The sequence below is a fragment of the Thermobia domestica genome, chromosome 2 (assembly GCF_964235325.1).
Source record: "Thermobia domestica chromosome 2, izTheDome1.hap1.1, whole genome shotgun sequence".
In the NCBI taxonomy this organism is placed as follows: domain Eukaryota; kingdom Metazoa; phylum Arthropoda; class Insecta; order Zygentoma; family Lepismatidae; genus Thermobia; species Thermobia domestica.
This window is the reverse complement of record NC_137455.1, coordinates 14,999,942-15,017,244: the sequence shown is the minus strand read 5'-3', so window position 1 is coordinate 15,017,244 and position 17,303 is coordinate 14,999,942. Positions and strand designations below refer to the sequence as shown.

General features: G+C 36.7%; 1 protein-coding gene across 1 annotated transcript in view; it reads left to right on the top strand.

The window, feature by feature from the left end:
• Positions 1-3,437, top strand: part of LOC145670522 (uncharacterized) — a 38,126-nt gene extending 34,689 nt beyond the window's left edge. The window contains exon 3 of the mRNA XM_081739297.1: positions 1,652-3,437. Within this exon, the coding sequence (XP_081595423.1) occupies positions 1,652-2,492 (841 nt within the window). The 3' untranslated portion in view covers positions 2,493-3,437. The remainder of the gene's footprint in view (positions 1-1,651) is intronic.
• Positions 3,438-17,303: the final 13,866 nt, after the last annotated feature.

Genomic DNA, 17,303 nt, shown 5'->3' with positions numbered 1-17,303 from the left:
TCATGGACAAAAGTCTACGCAATACACGCCAAACAGTGGTCTGAGTGATACCAGTTTCTTGTGGTGCACATCGTGTAGATTTTCGAGAACTGAGGACAAACCTCTCCCTAACTGCTTCCACTACATCGTCAGTCACGGGTGAGCGCCCCGGAGCCTTTGTGTGCCTCACAGAACTTATTTCAACAAATGTCTGATGCCATTTTTACACTGTTGGTCTGATGGATGGTTTCTTGCCGTATTGTGTGCGAAACTTACGCTGTATACTCGTTGCTGACTTCGTTTCTTCAAACCAAAACACGCACTTAGCTGTTTCCGCAACAGTGAAAGTCTGCATTTTCAACGAGTGACCGGTGGCTCCGCGTGTGGTCAACTCCGCAACTACTCACTACGTGAGTCAAACTTTTGAAGTGTTTTGCAGTATAATGACATATAAACCAAGACTGTGTGTGGTTCCAATAAAGAATTATAACTGATTGAAGTTGTAAACCCTATAATGAATCACCCTGTATTTTGCTGTTATTTGCAAATCTGAAAACGAAATCTTATGCTTCTTACTGATCTTGTGTTCCTGTATGTGTAATTATTCTCTTTGTAACAGATTTTCTGAAGTTTCGTGTTGTTGGCGTCATCAAAAGCTAACAAGACAACTGCTCAGTTGTGGTAGCTCATTTTGAGATTGTAATAGAAAATCATAATTTGAGTACGATTGTAGATAATTGTTTTCGGTTGAAAAGATTTCGTATTTATTTATTTATTTATGTGGTGGATACTTGGATAATATTACTATTATCATTAATTAGGTTGTTCAAAGGTCTATTTTGTACATGGTTCTGTCTTACTATAAAATATTATCAACGACTATCTGTTGCCGAAAATTTGTGTAAATAGTTAATACGTTCGCTTATTTTTACGTTAAAAACTGCCTTAGATAACTTCCTAATGGGTGCTATAGGTTATAATTTATAGATTAAAAATAAGCATTAATCTTGTATATTGAGAAAGATTATTTCCTGTTCTTACATGATTTCGACCTTCCCTGGAGCGTTCCTGAGTAACTCTTCACTTGCTGTTATTTTTTCCCCCTTAAATATTCATTCACTTGGAGGTTCTAGCCTTGTATCCAGAAAGATTATTTCTTGTTATACGATTTCTACTCTCTCTGAGGACCTTCTAAGTGACTGCTCTTTTGCTGCTGTCTTAATTACTCATCCATGTGGAGGACATTCTTGAAACATCATTAACTTGAAATTTGCCGAAAACTCAGTAAATTCATATGTAGCATGTAGATCCTAACTCACCTTTACTTATGGACATCTGCTCTTGAAAATTGAATTTTAGCCACTTAACATATGGCTTGAGTAAGTGGCTAAAATTTACTCTTCACGAATAAATATTTATAATTGAAAATGTATGAGGATTTAAAAGGCACACATGAGTTTATTAGATTTTTCGGCAGATTCCGTTGTCTGATGTGTCCTCCATGTAGATGAATAATTAAGGAAAGAAATCCGCAGGAGAGGATTTACTTAGGGAGGTCCCGGAGAGGGAACAATGCTAATATACACATTCTTAATCTTAAAAGATAAGTTTATATATAAATAGTTAACACTAATTGCTAACTATTTTTCTTTTTTTGCTTATTTGTTCACAGATATTCGAAGCAAACATCCCAATTCACCGCAGATCCCACAGTCATATTAAGGTCGGGTGATACAGCTGGAAATTCTGCAGGTGAAGTAGTAACTGGTGATAGTTCTTTTAATGTAAGTGAGATCTGTGAAATAATAGTCAAAGAAGAGCGTCTCAGTGATAATGAATATGAAGAGAAGTGTAAAGAATCTTCGTTGTCTGACCGAGAGACGCCTCAAACACGTGTTGGTGCCAGAATGACTGAGACGGCACTTGATAACAATACAGTGGACGAAGATGAGGTTTTCTGTGTTACGATGACAGAATCACTGCGTAGTTTACCTTCCGAGAAAAAGACATTTATAAAGATGAAAATTCAACAATTGTTACAAGATGTCTGTGCGGATCAGTTGTCCCAGTCGGACAGTGGTGAAGTAATATCTGAACTAAGTGAGAAGCAGTCATTCATTGAATATAAAGACAAAAGACAATCGAATTATAATATTGGACAAAGTATAACAGAAAAAGACAAGGATTCGGTAGAAAGAATGGTAGAAGATGTCGTTACTAAAATAACTCCGCATAAAGAAAGATCATTATTGAGTGCAAAGAAGACAGACAAATGTGCGAGTGATAGGTCTCATTGCAAGAACAAAATTCCAGACGACGATGACATTTTCTGTGCGGGTGTTGTATGCTACATAAAGAAATTACCACCAGAAAAAGCATCACTGGCCAAAAGTAAAATAAAGGAGCTTCTAACACAGGTTAATGACATATTAGGTAAAACAGAAACTTGTGCTCAAACACAAGAAAAGCCAGTTTTAGAAGGACCAGGGTTAATGATCTCCTCATTGGCTTGAATTTTTCAGTTCTGTGTTCACTTTAAAAATAGAATTTCGTGGAAATACTATCGCTATAAATTAAAGATGTTTAGCACGTTGACTGAAGATAGGTACCTGAAAGGAAAGAAAAAGACATATTTATGTATGTGTGTGCGTTTGTTATGTACTTGGAAGTTTATTGAAATTATTTATTCTATGTAAATATTAGTGTTTATAAACTTCACAACATATTTTAATATTCGAAAAAATAAACAAATGAAATACACATACCCGTAAAAATCCTTCATTAGATTTTTCTCTCTTGTCCAAGACCGGCCTTTAATTGCTGTTTAAATAGTATTTATTTATTTGTTGTTTTTTCGTTATGCCAAAGTCGATTGATTTAAATCAAAGTGGTTTAAATAGAATGATTTGTTTTATAAAAAACTTTGATTTAAATACAATTTACGAGGCGCGTTCGAAAAATAATCTCCGATGGGTCACTTATGCGTGAAGTAATGGGGGTAGCCCTAGTATTATTGCACAGACGTGTGCAGAAGACCAGTGTACATCCTGCCGTGGTTGAGTGAATGTTGTCTGGTCAGTAGTTCCACTTTTTTTAGCATCTCAAAATGTGTGTTGCAGTAGAAAACCGCACCAAGTACAGGTGCGATATGTTATACGTTTTCTTAAGACAATAAATATTCAGCAGTAGCTATTCACCGGGAACTTTGTCCCGTGTGTGGACCAAGTGTGATGCATGAATGAGTTTTTCGTGAATAGTTTCGTTCATTTAAAAGTGGACGAACAAACGAACAAGTGGACGAAGATAGGAGTGGCAGGCCGTCAGTGGTCGCTGATGAATTTGTTCAGAATATTGATGGAAAAGTTTCTGAAAGTGGTCATTATCATCTCTTCATGCATATGAAGAAGTATCTTGAATTTCAGCGCTTTGATGATGAGGAGGAGCTGAAAGATGCGGCCACAGGCTGACTCAAGGCATACGCGGGAGATTTTTGTGATGATTCAATTTCTAAGCTAATGCTACCATATGATATGATAAATGTTTGAATGTCTATGTAAATTATGTTAAAACATAGTGCAAAGAAGTTTTCAGATGTATATACTAAATTATTCTTATTTACTTTGGTGTTTCTTTTTTAACCAATTAGAGGTTACTTTCCGAACGACCCTCGTATATTGTTTAAAACAAACAAAATTGGATATTTCGTACCGTTCTGAGACACTAATCGAATGTAAGTCTGAAACTAGCATCTTAATCCACATGGTGATAGGGTCTAACGATTAAGTACTATTGGAAAGAAACTTCATGGTTTGGTCGCGTGTTCCGTTGGCAAATCCGTGTAACGTTGGTTCCTGTCACCACGGCATGGCGCGTCCTCAGGTTGCGGATCGAAGAGAAGGCCTCTAGATAGAAGAGGTTAGCTGCGAATATACTGAATAAGAAGTCGCGAACATACGACTACGATTGGTTCTCCAGCTTGGGGGTTTGGGTAAGGCTAACAACCTCATCTTATTAAAAAAAAAAAAAAAAAAAAAAAAAAAAAAAAAAAAAAAAAACTTGTTCAGAAACATTCACATACGCCTCGGACAAGGACTGATAACTTGACAAGACCTCAGCAAAAAAAAAATGGACATGAGATTTGGAACATGGAATATTAGAAGTCTTTATAGGGCAGGGGCGTTAAAATCTGTAACGAGTGAGTTAGAGAAATACAGGATGGACCTAGTAGGAGTTCAGAAAGTTAGGTGGGAAGGAAATGGATCTGTGAATTCCGGAAATTTTACGTTCTTTTACGGGATGAGATTCCGGCTGAGTTAATTTTAGCTGGAGGCGAAAAATTGTGGAACAAGATACACAAACTCATTCTTCTTATCTGGAACAAGGAAGAATTGCCACAAGAGTGGAAAGAATCAATCATTGTTCCAATTCACAAGAAAGGCGACAAAACTGACTAATAATTATCGAGGCATTTCTCTTCTGCCAACATCTTATATAATTCTTTCAAATATTCTATTAGCAAGATTGACTCCATACGCAGATGAAATTATTGGAGAATATCAGTGCGGATTTAGACGAAATCGACCGAATATTTACCATTCGCCAAATATTCATAAAGTAGTGGGAATACAATACCCCGGTACATAACTATTTATTGATTTTAGAAAGGCTTACGACTCGGTTAGTAAAAAAAATAAAATTAAAAAAAATACAACGTTCTTACTGAATTTAGAATACCGATAAAGCTAATTAGATTAATTAAGATATGTTTAAATGAATCCCAAAGTAAAGCCGGATAGGAAAAATCTTTGTCCACGAGCTTTCACGTCGAAAATGGCCTGAAACAAGGAGATGCGTTGTCGCCATTATTATTCAACTTTGTTGTGGAATACGCTATAAAAGAAATCAAAGATATGTCCGTGAACCTGGCCCCACTCACATCGGCACTAATTTTAAAACATGCCAAAAATTAGTGCTGACGACCTGTAATGTTAAAAAAAAATTGTGTCGTTACACAGACTTCAAAAAACAAAAAAGATTCTGGGTGGGGCTAGGTTCACGCTAGCCCCACCCACTCAACCGATAGAGATGAAACCTATATCCAAACTTAGGGTTAAATTAGTGCTGTCGATACCGCATAAAAAGAAAATTAGTGCTATTATCACAAGGCCAAAATATATTCGAAAATATTCAATGGCGGCATCATCAAAGAAAACAAAAGATCCCTCATTTTTATGATAAGGTATATAGCACTAATCTTCTTTCTATGCAGTATCGTCAGCACTAATTTTTGGCATAGTTTACAAAATTAGTGTTCCATTATTAAAAGTGGGTGGGGCTGTCTTCACGTGAACTTGGCCCTACCCACAGCGGCACTAATTTCAAAACATATGACAAAAGTTAGTACCCTAATTAGTGCTGACGACCTATGTTTAAAAAAATAGTGCTGTTACACTAATGTCAAAAAACCAAGAATATGTCGTTGGGGCTAGCGGGAACCTAGCCCCACCCACTCAACCGATTGAGATGAAACCTATGTACAATGTTAGTGTTAAATTAGTGCTGTCGATACCGCATAAAAAGAAAATTAGTGCACTTTTCAATGCACTAACGATGTGCGACGTTTGGTATAATTTGGGAGAGGTGGGGGGGCCAACTTCAAGCACGTGTATACATAGCAATATTTTTCTTTCTATGCGACGTGTTTGAAGTTGCTCTCCCCCTACCTCTACCAAAATACAACAAACGTCGTACATCGTTAGTGCTTCGTTAGTACACGTTAGTGCAATCACAATTTCCGAGATATTCAAGATTTTTGGTAGGGGCTAACTTCATATTTCTGAAACAGCCCCACCACCAAACAATTTCAATAAATCACAAAATATGATGGCACTAACGTTAGTGATTAGTGCGTTTAAGTGTACTAACGATGCACTAACGACTGCCGTTCAAACTCCATGTTTCTACATCAATTTGTATGGAATCTGATATATCTGAAGTTCGCCCCCTCACCAAAAATCTTCAATTACTCGTAAACTCAGATAGCACTACCCTTTGTGCTTAGTGCGTTTAAGTGCACTAACGATGTGCGACGTTTGGTATAATTTGGAAGAGATGGGAGCCAACTTCAAGCACATTTATACATAGCACCAATATTCTTTCTATGCGACGTGTCTGAAGTTTGCCCCCCCCCACCTTCCAAATTACAACAAACGTCGCAATTGTTAGTGCATCATTAATGCACTAAACGTAATAAGCACTAACGTTAGTGATATCAGAGTTTACGAGTTATTGAAGATTTTTGGTGGGGGGCCAACTTAAAAGTATCAAATTCCATACACATTGATGTAGAAATACGGGGTTAACTGCAATCGTTAGTGCGCCGTTAGTACACTTAAACGCACTAAGCACTAAACTTAGTGATACCATATTTTGGGATTTAATCAACATTTTTGATGGGGCCAACTTTAGAAATATCAAATTCCATATAAATTGACGTAGAAATTTGGGGTTAATGGCAATCCTTAGTGCATCATTAGTGCGCGTAAACGAATTAAGCACTAACGTTAGTGGTATCAGAGTTTACGAGTTATTGGAGATTTTTGGTTGGGAAACAACTTCAGAAATATCCATATCTATACAAATTGATGTAGAAACATGGGGTTAACGTGAATCGTTATAGCATTGTACAACGACTCACCAAAGGTAGTCGTCAACCCTGGTTCGGCTAATAATATAAGTAAATCTTTAGTGGCAATAATTGTTTACACCTTAAAATATCTTCCGTAATTATAGTCACTAGTATTATCACCTTTTATACTGAAATTACAAGTCCATGATAAGTATTAGATAATTTATTCGTTGATTCTCTTTTAACGTATATTCACATAAACTGACTTGCAATCAAACATGTCCATTGAGTATCTATAAACAACTACATAGCAACCAAATATACAATAATGTATATTTCTTACATATATTAAAACATTCTTCTTTTGTTATTTTTAGTTAACATTATATCAGGTATAGTGCTTGTGTAGAAGCACTTTCTGCCCAAGATACAAGTAATTATCAACCGATACAAAGTATCTCGTTGTAATTGTTAGTGCATTTAAACGTACTAAGCATTAACGTTAGTGCTAACATATTTTGTGACTTACTGAAGATTTTTATTGAGGGGCCAACTTCAGAAACATCAAATTCCATACAAGCTGTTAGTGTTTAATGGAAGCACTATCGATATACTAACGAATATCACTAATTTTTTCGGTAGTGCTTGAAGTCGGGGCAAGTTCAAGCAAACCAAAAAATATTTTACTTTTAGCACCTACACGAATGAAGCACTAGCGTTAGTGGTTCCTGCACAAAGAAGTACTAATGATGCACTTACGATTGCACTAGAAGAGATCATTAGTGCTTTTGAATTTGGCGGAAATTTGACGCAATGAAAAATTCAACATACATTTCTTATCTGTGTTTCCTGACATGTAATTGGCCATAATTACACTACAGTGAAGCACTAACGAGACTTAAGTGTTTCATACAACCACTAAAGATGCACTAAGGAATGGTACTAATATTTTCGTTAGTACTTGAAGTGGCGGCGCCAAGTTCACGCACGGCCTATACTAACGAAACACTAACATTAGGTGTTGGTGCACAAAGAAGAACTAAAAATGAACTAACGATTTCCTTAGAAGAGATCATTAGTGCATTTTATTTAGCGGAAATTAATGCAATGAAAAATTCCCCATAAATTTTTTATGTGAATTTCGTGACATGTAATTGGCCATAACTAAACTAATAGTCTAACATTATTGAATCTATTAGTTTTTTGAAGCACTAACAATGCACTAACGAATGCCACTTATTTTTTAGTTAGTACTTGAAGTGGGAGCACTAACTTCACTCTAACATTCAAAACTATTTTATTTGTAGCACCTATACTAATAAAGCATTAACTTCAGTTGTTGGTGCACTACGAAGCACTTACGAATCACTAAAAATTGCACTATTAGAGGTAATTAGTGGTTTCGAATGTGATAGGATTTGGCGCAATAAAATATCCCCATGTATTTCATATGGGAGTTTCATGACATAACTCTGCACTTCCACATAAGCAATAAAGGAAACATTAGTGCGGCTTTTGCGGTTTGTGTAATAGCACTAATTTTGTAAACTAGGCCAAAATTAGTGCTAAATTAGTGCTGACGATAAAGCATAGAAAGAAAATTAGTGCAATGTATATTATGATAAAAATGAGGATCGATTGTTTTCTTTGATGATGCCGCCATATTAGATTTTCGAATATATTTGGCCTACTGATAATGGCACTAATTTTCTTTTTATGCGGTATCGACAGCACTAATTTAACACTAACATTGTGCATAGGTTTCATCTCAATCGGTTGAGTGGGTGGGGCTAGGTTCACGCTAGCCCCACCCACATATTGTTTTTTTTTACGTTGTGTAACAGCACTAATTTTGTAAACTATGCCAAAAATTAGTGCTAGGTTAGTGCTGACGATGCCGCATAGAGAGAAAATTAGTGCTATGTATATTATGATAAAAATGAGGATCAATTGTTTTCTTTGATGATGCCGCCATATTAGATTTTTGAATATATTAGGCCTACTGATAATGGCACTAATTTTCTTTTTATGCGGTATCGACAGCACTAATTTAACACTAACATTGTGCATAGGTTTCATCTCAATCGGTTGAGTGGGTGTGGCTAGGTTCACCCTAGCCCCACCCACATATTCTTGGTTTTTTGACATTTGTGTGGCACCACTATTTTTTAAAACTGCCAAAAATTAGTGCTGACGATAAAGCATAGAAAGAAAATTAGTGCCATGTATAGTATGATAAAAATGAGGATCAATTGTTTTCTTTGATGATGCCTCCATATTAGATTTTTGAATATATTAGGCCTACTGATAACACTAGTTAACAAATTTAAACTTTTTGTTTGTTACATGAGAAAAATCACCTGATCTTAAAGGAACTTTTTGCGCTGATTTCGAATATGCACTCGGTTTCTCTCCATCACGTACAGTTTTCCCGTAACAGAGGGATTTTCGGGAAATTCCCTCAAAAATTTCCCTTTTTCAGATATTTTATTCCCCTAGCTGCTGTCCCCTTACATATAGTAACATAGAAATTATACCTAAGTATACCTTGATTTATATTTAATAAACCCTAAAAGTTTCGTAAAAATCGCTTTGTTGTTTCTAGAGAAATAAATATATTTGTATGTATACTGTGTGCACTGTTTATTGCACCTGATAGTAATGCTTTCAGATCTCCTGAGTTGGGGCAAAAACGATTTGCTTTATTACTACAAACACAGACAAAAAAATGAATATTTACAATAGTCAACAACACACTTGTATTGCTCTCTGTAAATTAGAAACGTGTATAAAAATTGAATGTACTTCCAACGTATATTTTTTTAAACGTACAGTATATGTATATCTTAATACATATATATACACAATTCTCCAAGTTTTTTCGTTTTGTTCATGAAATGGTTATCAATATTTGTTATCAAATGTAACAGAATGCAAAAGAAAGAATGGAATACAGACTCATTGTTGACAACAATGAACTAATGCAGTCTGAATTTTCTACTACGGTATCGTTTCCCCCCTCCCCCCGCGCATTTCTTTCTTTCTTGTGTTCTTGACACCTGGTGAGGGAGTTTTGTACATTTTTATATTGACGTGTGGTTTAACACTACTTCACTTTCAAAGTTGTCTTTGCTGCTAAGAGTGCTTTCATGTTTGATCTTAACGGCATTATACCCAACTAAGACCAGAAGTTTAGTTTGTGATCAGTACAATGGCGTCAAGAGGACGGCGTTCGTGTGTTAACTCACCAAATAGTTTTTGTTATGTGTGTGGCCAGTTTGTGGTTAAAGGACAGTGTAGCTCCATTACGCCATCGGTGAAACTAGCATATTATATATATTTCGGATGTCGTGTGGGAGATCAGGACAAAACTTGGGCACCCAACATAATTTGTGCGTCGTGCTACGTCACTTTACTTGCATGGGCCAAAGGGAAACGGAGGTTCATGAAATTTGCTGTACCAATGGTGTGGAGAGAACCCACCAACCATCTGGATGATTGTTATTTTTGTCTCACAGTAGTTAAGGGACATTCTAAAAAAAGCAAATACACAATAAGTTATCCCAACGTTAAATCCGCAATTAGACCTATTCCGCACGGGGATGAACTTCCACTTTCCGAGCCTTCTACCAACTGGGAAGAGATATGGCCAAAAGACTCGGATGATGATCATGACCTTGATGAACCATCGACATCAACATGTACATCCAAGGATCACATCAACATGTTCATCCCTGACTGTGTTCGCGAGCCATATTTCATCCGGCAATGTGAACTTAATGACCTAGTCCGTGATTTGCACCTGACAAAACAAGAGGCGGAACTTCTGGGATCAAGGATCCAGCAGTGGAACTTATTGGATGCAGAAACGAACATATCAGTGTACAGGAAAAGGCATGTTCAATTTTCAAGCTATTTCTCAATGCAAGATAATATGTGCGTATGTACCGATATAAATGGGTTGATGGCGGAGCTAGGAATTCCTTACGTTCCAGAAGAATGGAGGTTATTTATCGACGCGTCAAAGGTCAGCCTTAAAGCTGTTCTTTTACATAATGGAAATAAAAAAGCTTCTATACCACTTGCGCACTCAGTGAAGATTAAGGAATCCTATGACACCATGTCAACTTTGCTAAATCTTATAAATTACAAGGACCATTGTTGGCAAATATGTTCTGATCTCAAGGTAGTTGGTATTTTATTAGGACTGCAGTGCGGTTACACGAAGTACCAATGTTTTTTATGTTTATGGGATAGCCGAGCTGATGACAAACATTATGAAGTGAAGGAATGGGAACCTAGAGTGAATTACGTACCTGGAGAATGCAACGTCAAATACGCTCCTTTGGTAGATCCTAATAAGATACTACTACCGCCACTTCATATCAAGTTAGGACTTATGAAAAACTTTGTCAAAGCCATGGACACATCTGGTGAAGGTTTTTAAGTATTTGCGAGATAAGTTCCCTAACCTGAGTGATGCTAAGATTTCAGTGGGAGTGTTTATTGGTCCCCAAATTAGGAAATTAATGCTTGATGATAGCTTTGACAGCAAGTTAAACAGTGCTGAGCTAGCTGCCTGGACAGCATTTAAGTGTGTTGTGCGCAACTTTCTGGGCAATAACAAAGCTGAGAGTTACACAGAAATCGTACAGGACATGATACAGAAATACAAAGAGTTGGGTTGTAGGATGTCTTTAAAAATCCACTTTTTGCACTCCCACCTCAGCTTCATTCCTGCTAACCTAGGTGCTCTCAACGACGAACAGGGGGAAAGATTCCACCAAGATATAATGGCAATGGAGAAAAGGTACCAGGGACGATGGGATCCTTCAATGATGGGGGACTATTGTTGGGGTCTTGTTAGAGAATGCAACATTTCTTACAAAAGAAGGAAGTAGTGTACGTTTTTGTAACCCAATGGAAGTTTCATATATTGTGATAGTTTTGATTGTCTTTTCATGAACTTTTGGCACATTTGTATTATTGTTTATTGTAAATTGTCACACATGTAAATTATATTGTATTATATTTTATATATGTGTTTGTGGTAATAAAGCAAAACGTTTTACCTCAACTTAAGAGATCTGAAAGCATTACTATAAGGTGCAATAAACAGTACACACAGTATACATACAAACATATTTTTCTCTAGAAAGAATAAAGCTATTATTACGAAACTTGGAGGGTTTGTTAAATATGAATCAAAGTATACTTAGGTATAATTTCTATGTTAGTATATGCAAGGGGACAAGATCTTGGGGTGTAAAATAAACGAAAAGGGAAATTTTTGAGGGATTTTCCCGAAAATCCCTCTGTTACAGGAAAATCGTACGTGATGGAGAAAAACCGAGTGCATATTCGAATTCAGCGCAAAAAGTTCCTTTAAGAACAGGTATTTCCTTTTATGTAACAAAACCTTTGTTAACTAGTGTAATGGCACTAATTTTCTTTTTATGCGATATCGACAGCACTAATTTAACACTAACATTGTACATAGGTTTAATCTCAATCGGTTGAGTGGGTGGGGCTAGGTTCACGCTAGCCCCAACCTCATATTCTTGGTTTTTTGACGTTTGTGTAACAGCACTATTTTTTTTAACAGTATAGGTCGTCAGCACTAATTAGGCTCTAACTTTTGTCATATGTTTTAAAATTCGTGCCGCTGTGGGTAGGGCCAGGTTCACGTGAAGACACTTTTAATAATGGAACACTAATTTTGTAAACTATGCCAAAAATTAGTGCTGACGATACTGCATAGAAAGAAGATTAGTGCTATATACCTTATCATAAAAATGAGGGATTTTTGTTTTCTTTGATGATGCCGCCATTGAACATTTTCGAATATATTTTGGCCTTGTGATAATAGCACTAATTTTCTTTTTATGCGGTATCGACAGCACTAATTTAACCGTAAGTTTGGATATAGGTTTCATCTCTATCGGTTGAGTGGGTGGGGCTAGCGTGAACCTAGCCCCACCCAGAATCTTTTTTGTTTTTTAAAGTCTGTGTAACGGCACAATTTTTTAAAACATTACAGGTCGTCAGCACTAATTGGGCACTAATTTTTCGCATATGTTTTAAAATTATTGCCGATGTGGGTGGGGCCAGGTTCACGGACATATCAAAGATAGCAACCAGGGTCTAGAGTTGAACGGTATTCACCAGGTTATGGCAAATGTTGATGATGTTAATTTAATAGTAGATGACAGGAGATCAATAGAAAGAAATGCAGAGATCTTATTAAACGCCTGCAGGGACATGGGTTTAGAAGTAAATGCAGAGAAAACTAAGGCCTGTGACAAACATCTTGGCATTTCAGCTAAACTAATAAAACGCAACCTCTGGCTGAGAGATTCCGGCTGAGTTAATTTTAGCTGGAGGCGAAAAATTGTGGAACAAGGTACACAAACTCATTCTTCTTATCTGGAACAAGGAAGAATTGCCACAAGAGTGGAAAGAATCAATCATTGTTCCAATTCACAAGAAAGGCGACAAAACTGACTAATAATTATCGAGGCATTTCTCTTCTGTCAACATCTTATAAAATCCTTTCAAATATTCTATTAACAAGGCTGACCCCATACGCAGATGAAATTATTGGAGATTATCAGTGCGGATTTAGACGAAATCGATCAACTATCGACCAAATATTTACCATTCGCCAAATACTCGAAAAAAGTGGGAATACAATACCCCGGTACATCAACTATTTATTGATTTTAGAAAGGCGTACGACTCGGTTAGTAAAAAAAAATACAACGTTCTTACTGAATTTAGAATACCGATAAAGCTAATTAGATTAATTAAGATATGTTTAAATGAATCCCAAAGTAAAGCCGGATAGGAAAAATCTTTGTCCACGAGCTTTCACGTCGAAAATGGCCTGAAACAAGGAGATGCGTTGTCGCCATTATTATTCAACTTTGTTGTGGAATACGCTATAAAAGAAATCAAAGATATGTCCGTGAACCTGGCCCCACTCACATCGGCACTAATTTTAAAACATGCCAAAAATTAGTGCTGACGACCTGTAATGTTAAAAAAAAATTGTGTCGTTACACGGACTTCAAAAAACAAAAAATATTCTGGTTGGGGCTAGGTTCACGCTAGCCCCACCCACTCAACCGATAGAGATGAAACCTATATCCAAACTTAGGGTTAAATTAGTGCTGTCGATACCGCATAAAAAGAAAATTAGTGCTATTATCACAAGGCCAAAATATATTCGAAAATGTTCAATGGCGGCATCATCAAAGAAAACAAAAGATCCCTCATTTTTATGATAAGATATATAGCACTAATCTTCTTTCTATGCAGTATCGTCAGCACTAATTTTTGGCATAGTTTACAAAATTAGTGTTCCATTATTAAAAGTGGGTGGGGCTGTCTTCACGTGAACTTGGCCCTACCCACAGCGGCACTAATTTCAAAACATATGACAAAAGTTAGTACCCTAATTAGTGCTGACGACCTATGTTAAAAAAAAATAGTGCTGTTACACAAATGTCAAAAAACCAAGAATATGTCGTTGGGGCTAGCGGGAACCTAGCCCCACCCACTCAACCGATTGAGATGAAACCTATGTACAATGTTAGTGTTAAATTAGTGCTGTCGATACCGCATAAAAGAAAATTAGTGCACTTTTCAATGCACTAACGATGTGCGACGTTTGGTATAATTTGGGAGAGGTGGGGGGCCAACTTCAAGCACGTGTATACATAGCAATATTTTTCTTTCAATGCGACGTGTTTGAAGTTGCCCTCTCCCTACCTCTACCAAAATACAACAAACGTCGTACGTCGTTAGTGCTTCGTTAGTACACGTTAGTGCAATCACAATTTCCGAGATATTCAAGATTTTTGGTAGGGTCTAACTTCATATTTCTGAAACAGCCCCACCACTAAACAATTTCAATAAATCACAAAATATGATGGCACTAACGTTAGTGATTAGTGCGTTTAAGTGTACTAACGATGCACTAACGACTGCCGTTCAAACTCCATGTTTCTACATCAATTTGTATGGAATCTGATATATCTGAAGTTCGCCCCCTCACCAAAAATCTTCAATTACTCGTAAACTCAGATAGCACTACCCTTTGTGCTTAGTGCGTTTAAGTGCACTAACGATGTGCGACGTTTGGTATAATTTGGAAGAGATGGGAGCCAACTTCAAGCACATTTATACATAGCACCAATATTCTTTCTATGCGACGTGTCTGAAGTTTGCCCCCCCCACCTTCCAAATTACAACAAACGTCGCAATTGTTAGTGCATCATTAATGCACTAAACGTAATAAGCACTAACGTTAGTGATATCAGAGTTTACGAGTTATTGAAGATTTTTGGTGGGGGGCCAACTTAAAAATATCAAATTCCATACACATTGATGTAGAAATACGGGGTTAACTGCAATCGTTAGTGCGCCGTTAGTACACTTAAACGCACTAAGCACTGACCTTAGTGATACCGAATTTTGGGATTTAATCAACATTTTTGGTGGGGCCAACTTCAGAAATATCAAATTCACGCTAGCCCCACCCACATATTCTTGGTTTTTTGACGTTTGTGTAACAGCACTTATTTTGAAAACTATGCCAAAAATTTGTGCTAAGTTAGTGCTGACGATGCCGCATAGAAAGAAAATTAGTGCTTTGTATATTATGGTAAAAATGAGGATTGATTGTTTTCTTTGATGATGCCGCCATGTTAGATTTTCAAATATATTTGGCCTACTGATAATGGCACTAATTTTCTTTTTATGCGATATCGACAGCACTAATTTAACACTAACATTGTGCATAGGTTTCATCTCAATCGGTTGAGTAGGTGGGGCTAGGTTCACGCTAGCCCCACCCACATATTCTTGGTTTTTTGACGTTTGTGTAACAGCACTAATTTTGAAAACTATGCCAAAAATTAGTGCTAAGTTAGTGCTGAGGATAAAGCATAGAAAGAAAATTAGTGCTATGTATATTAGGATAAAAATGAGGATCGATTGTTTTCTTTGATGATGCCGCCATATTAGATTTTCCAATATATTTGGCCTACTGATAATGGCACTAATTTTCTTTTTATGCGGTATTGACAGCACTAATTTAACACTAACATTGTGCATAGGTTTCATCTCAATCGGTTGAGTGGGTGTGGCTAAGTTCACGCTAGCCCCACCCACATATTCTTGGTTTTTTGACATTTGTGTGGCACCACTATTTTTGAAAACTATGCCAAAAATTAGTGCTGACAATAAAGCATAGAAAGAAAATTAGTGTCATGTATAGTATGATATAAATGAGGATCGATTGTTTTCTTTGACGATGCTGGCATATTAGATTTTTGAATATATTTGGCCTACTGATAATGGCACTAATTTTCTTTTTATGCGATATCGACAGCACTAATTTAACACTAACATTGTGCATAGGTTTCATCTCAATCGGTTGAGTAAGTGGGGCTAGGTTCACGCTAGCCCCACCCACATATTCTTGGTTTTTTGACATTTGTGTGGCACCACTATTTTTGAAAACTATGCCAAAAATTAGTGCTGACGATGCCGCATAGAAAGAAAATTAGTGCCATGTATAGTATGATAAAAATGAGGATCGATTGTTTTCTTTGACGATGCCGCCATATTAGATTTTCGAATATATTTGGCCTACTGATAATGGCACTAATTTTCTTTTTATGCGATATCGACAGCACTAATTTAACACTAACATTGTGCATAGGTTTCATCTCAATCGGTTGAGTGGGTGTGGCTAACCCCACGCTAGCCCCACCCACATATTCTTGGTTTTTTGACATTTGTGTGGCACCACTATTTTTGAAAACTATGCAAAAAAATTAGTGCTGACCATGCCGCATAGAAAGAAAATTAGTGCCATGTATAGTATGATAAAAATGAGGATGGATTGTTTTCTTTGGCGATGCCGCCATATTAGATTTTCGAATATATTTGGCCTACTGATAGTGGCACTAATTTTCTTTTTATGCGATATCGACAGCACTAATTTAAAACTAACATTGTGCATAGGTTTCATCTCAATCGATTGAGTAGGTGGGGCTAGGTTCACGCTAGCCCCACCCACATATTCTTGGTTTTTTGACGTTTGTGTAACAGCACTTATTTTGAAAACTATGCCAAAAATTTGTGCTAAGTTAGTGTTGACGATGCCGCATAGAAAGAAAATTAGTACTTTGTATATTATGGTAAAAATGAGGATCGATTGTTTTCTTTGATGATGCCGCCATGTTAGATTTTCAAATATATTTGGCCTACTGATAATGGCACTAATTTTCTTTTTATGCGATATCGACAACACTAATTTAACACTAACATTGTGCATAGGTTTCATCTCAATCGGTTGAGTGGGTGGGGCTAGGTTCACGCTAGCCCCACCCATATATTATTGTTTTTTGACGTTTGTGTAACAGCACTAATTTTGAAAACTATGCCAAAAATTAGTGCTAAGTTAGTGCTGAGGATAAAGCATAGAAAGAAAATTAGTGCTATGTATATTAGGATAAAAATGAGGATCGATTGTTTTCTTTGATGATGCCGCCATATTAGATTTTCTAATATATTTGTCCTACTGATAATGGCACTAATTTTCTTTTTATGCGGTATCGAAAGCACTAATTTAACACTAACATTGTGCATAGGTTTCATCTCAATCGGTTGAGTGGGTGGGGCT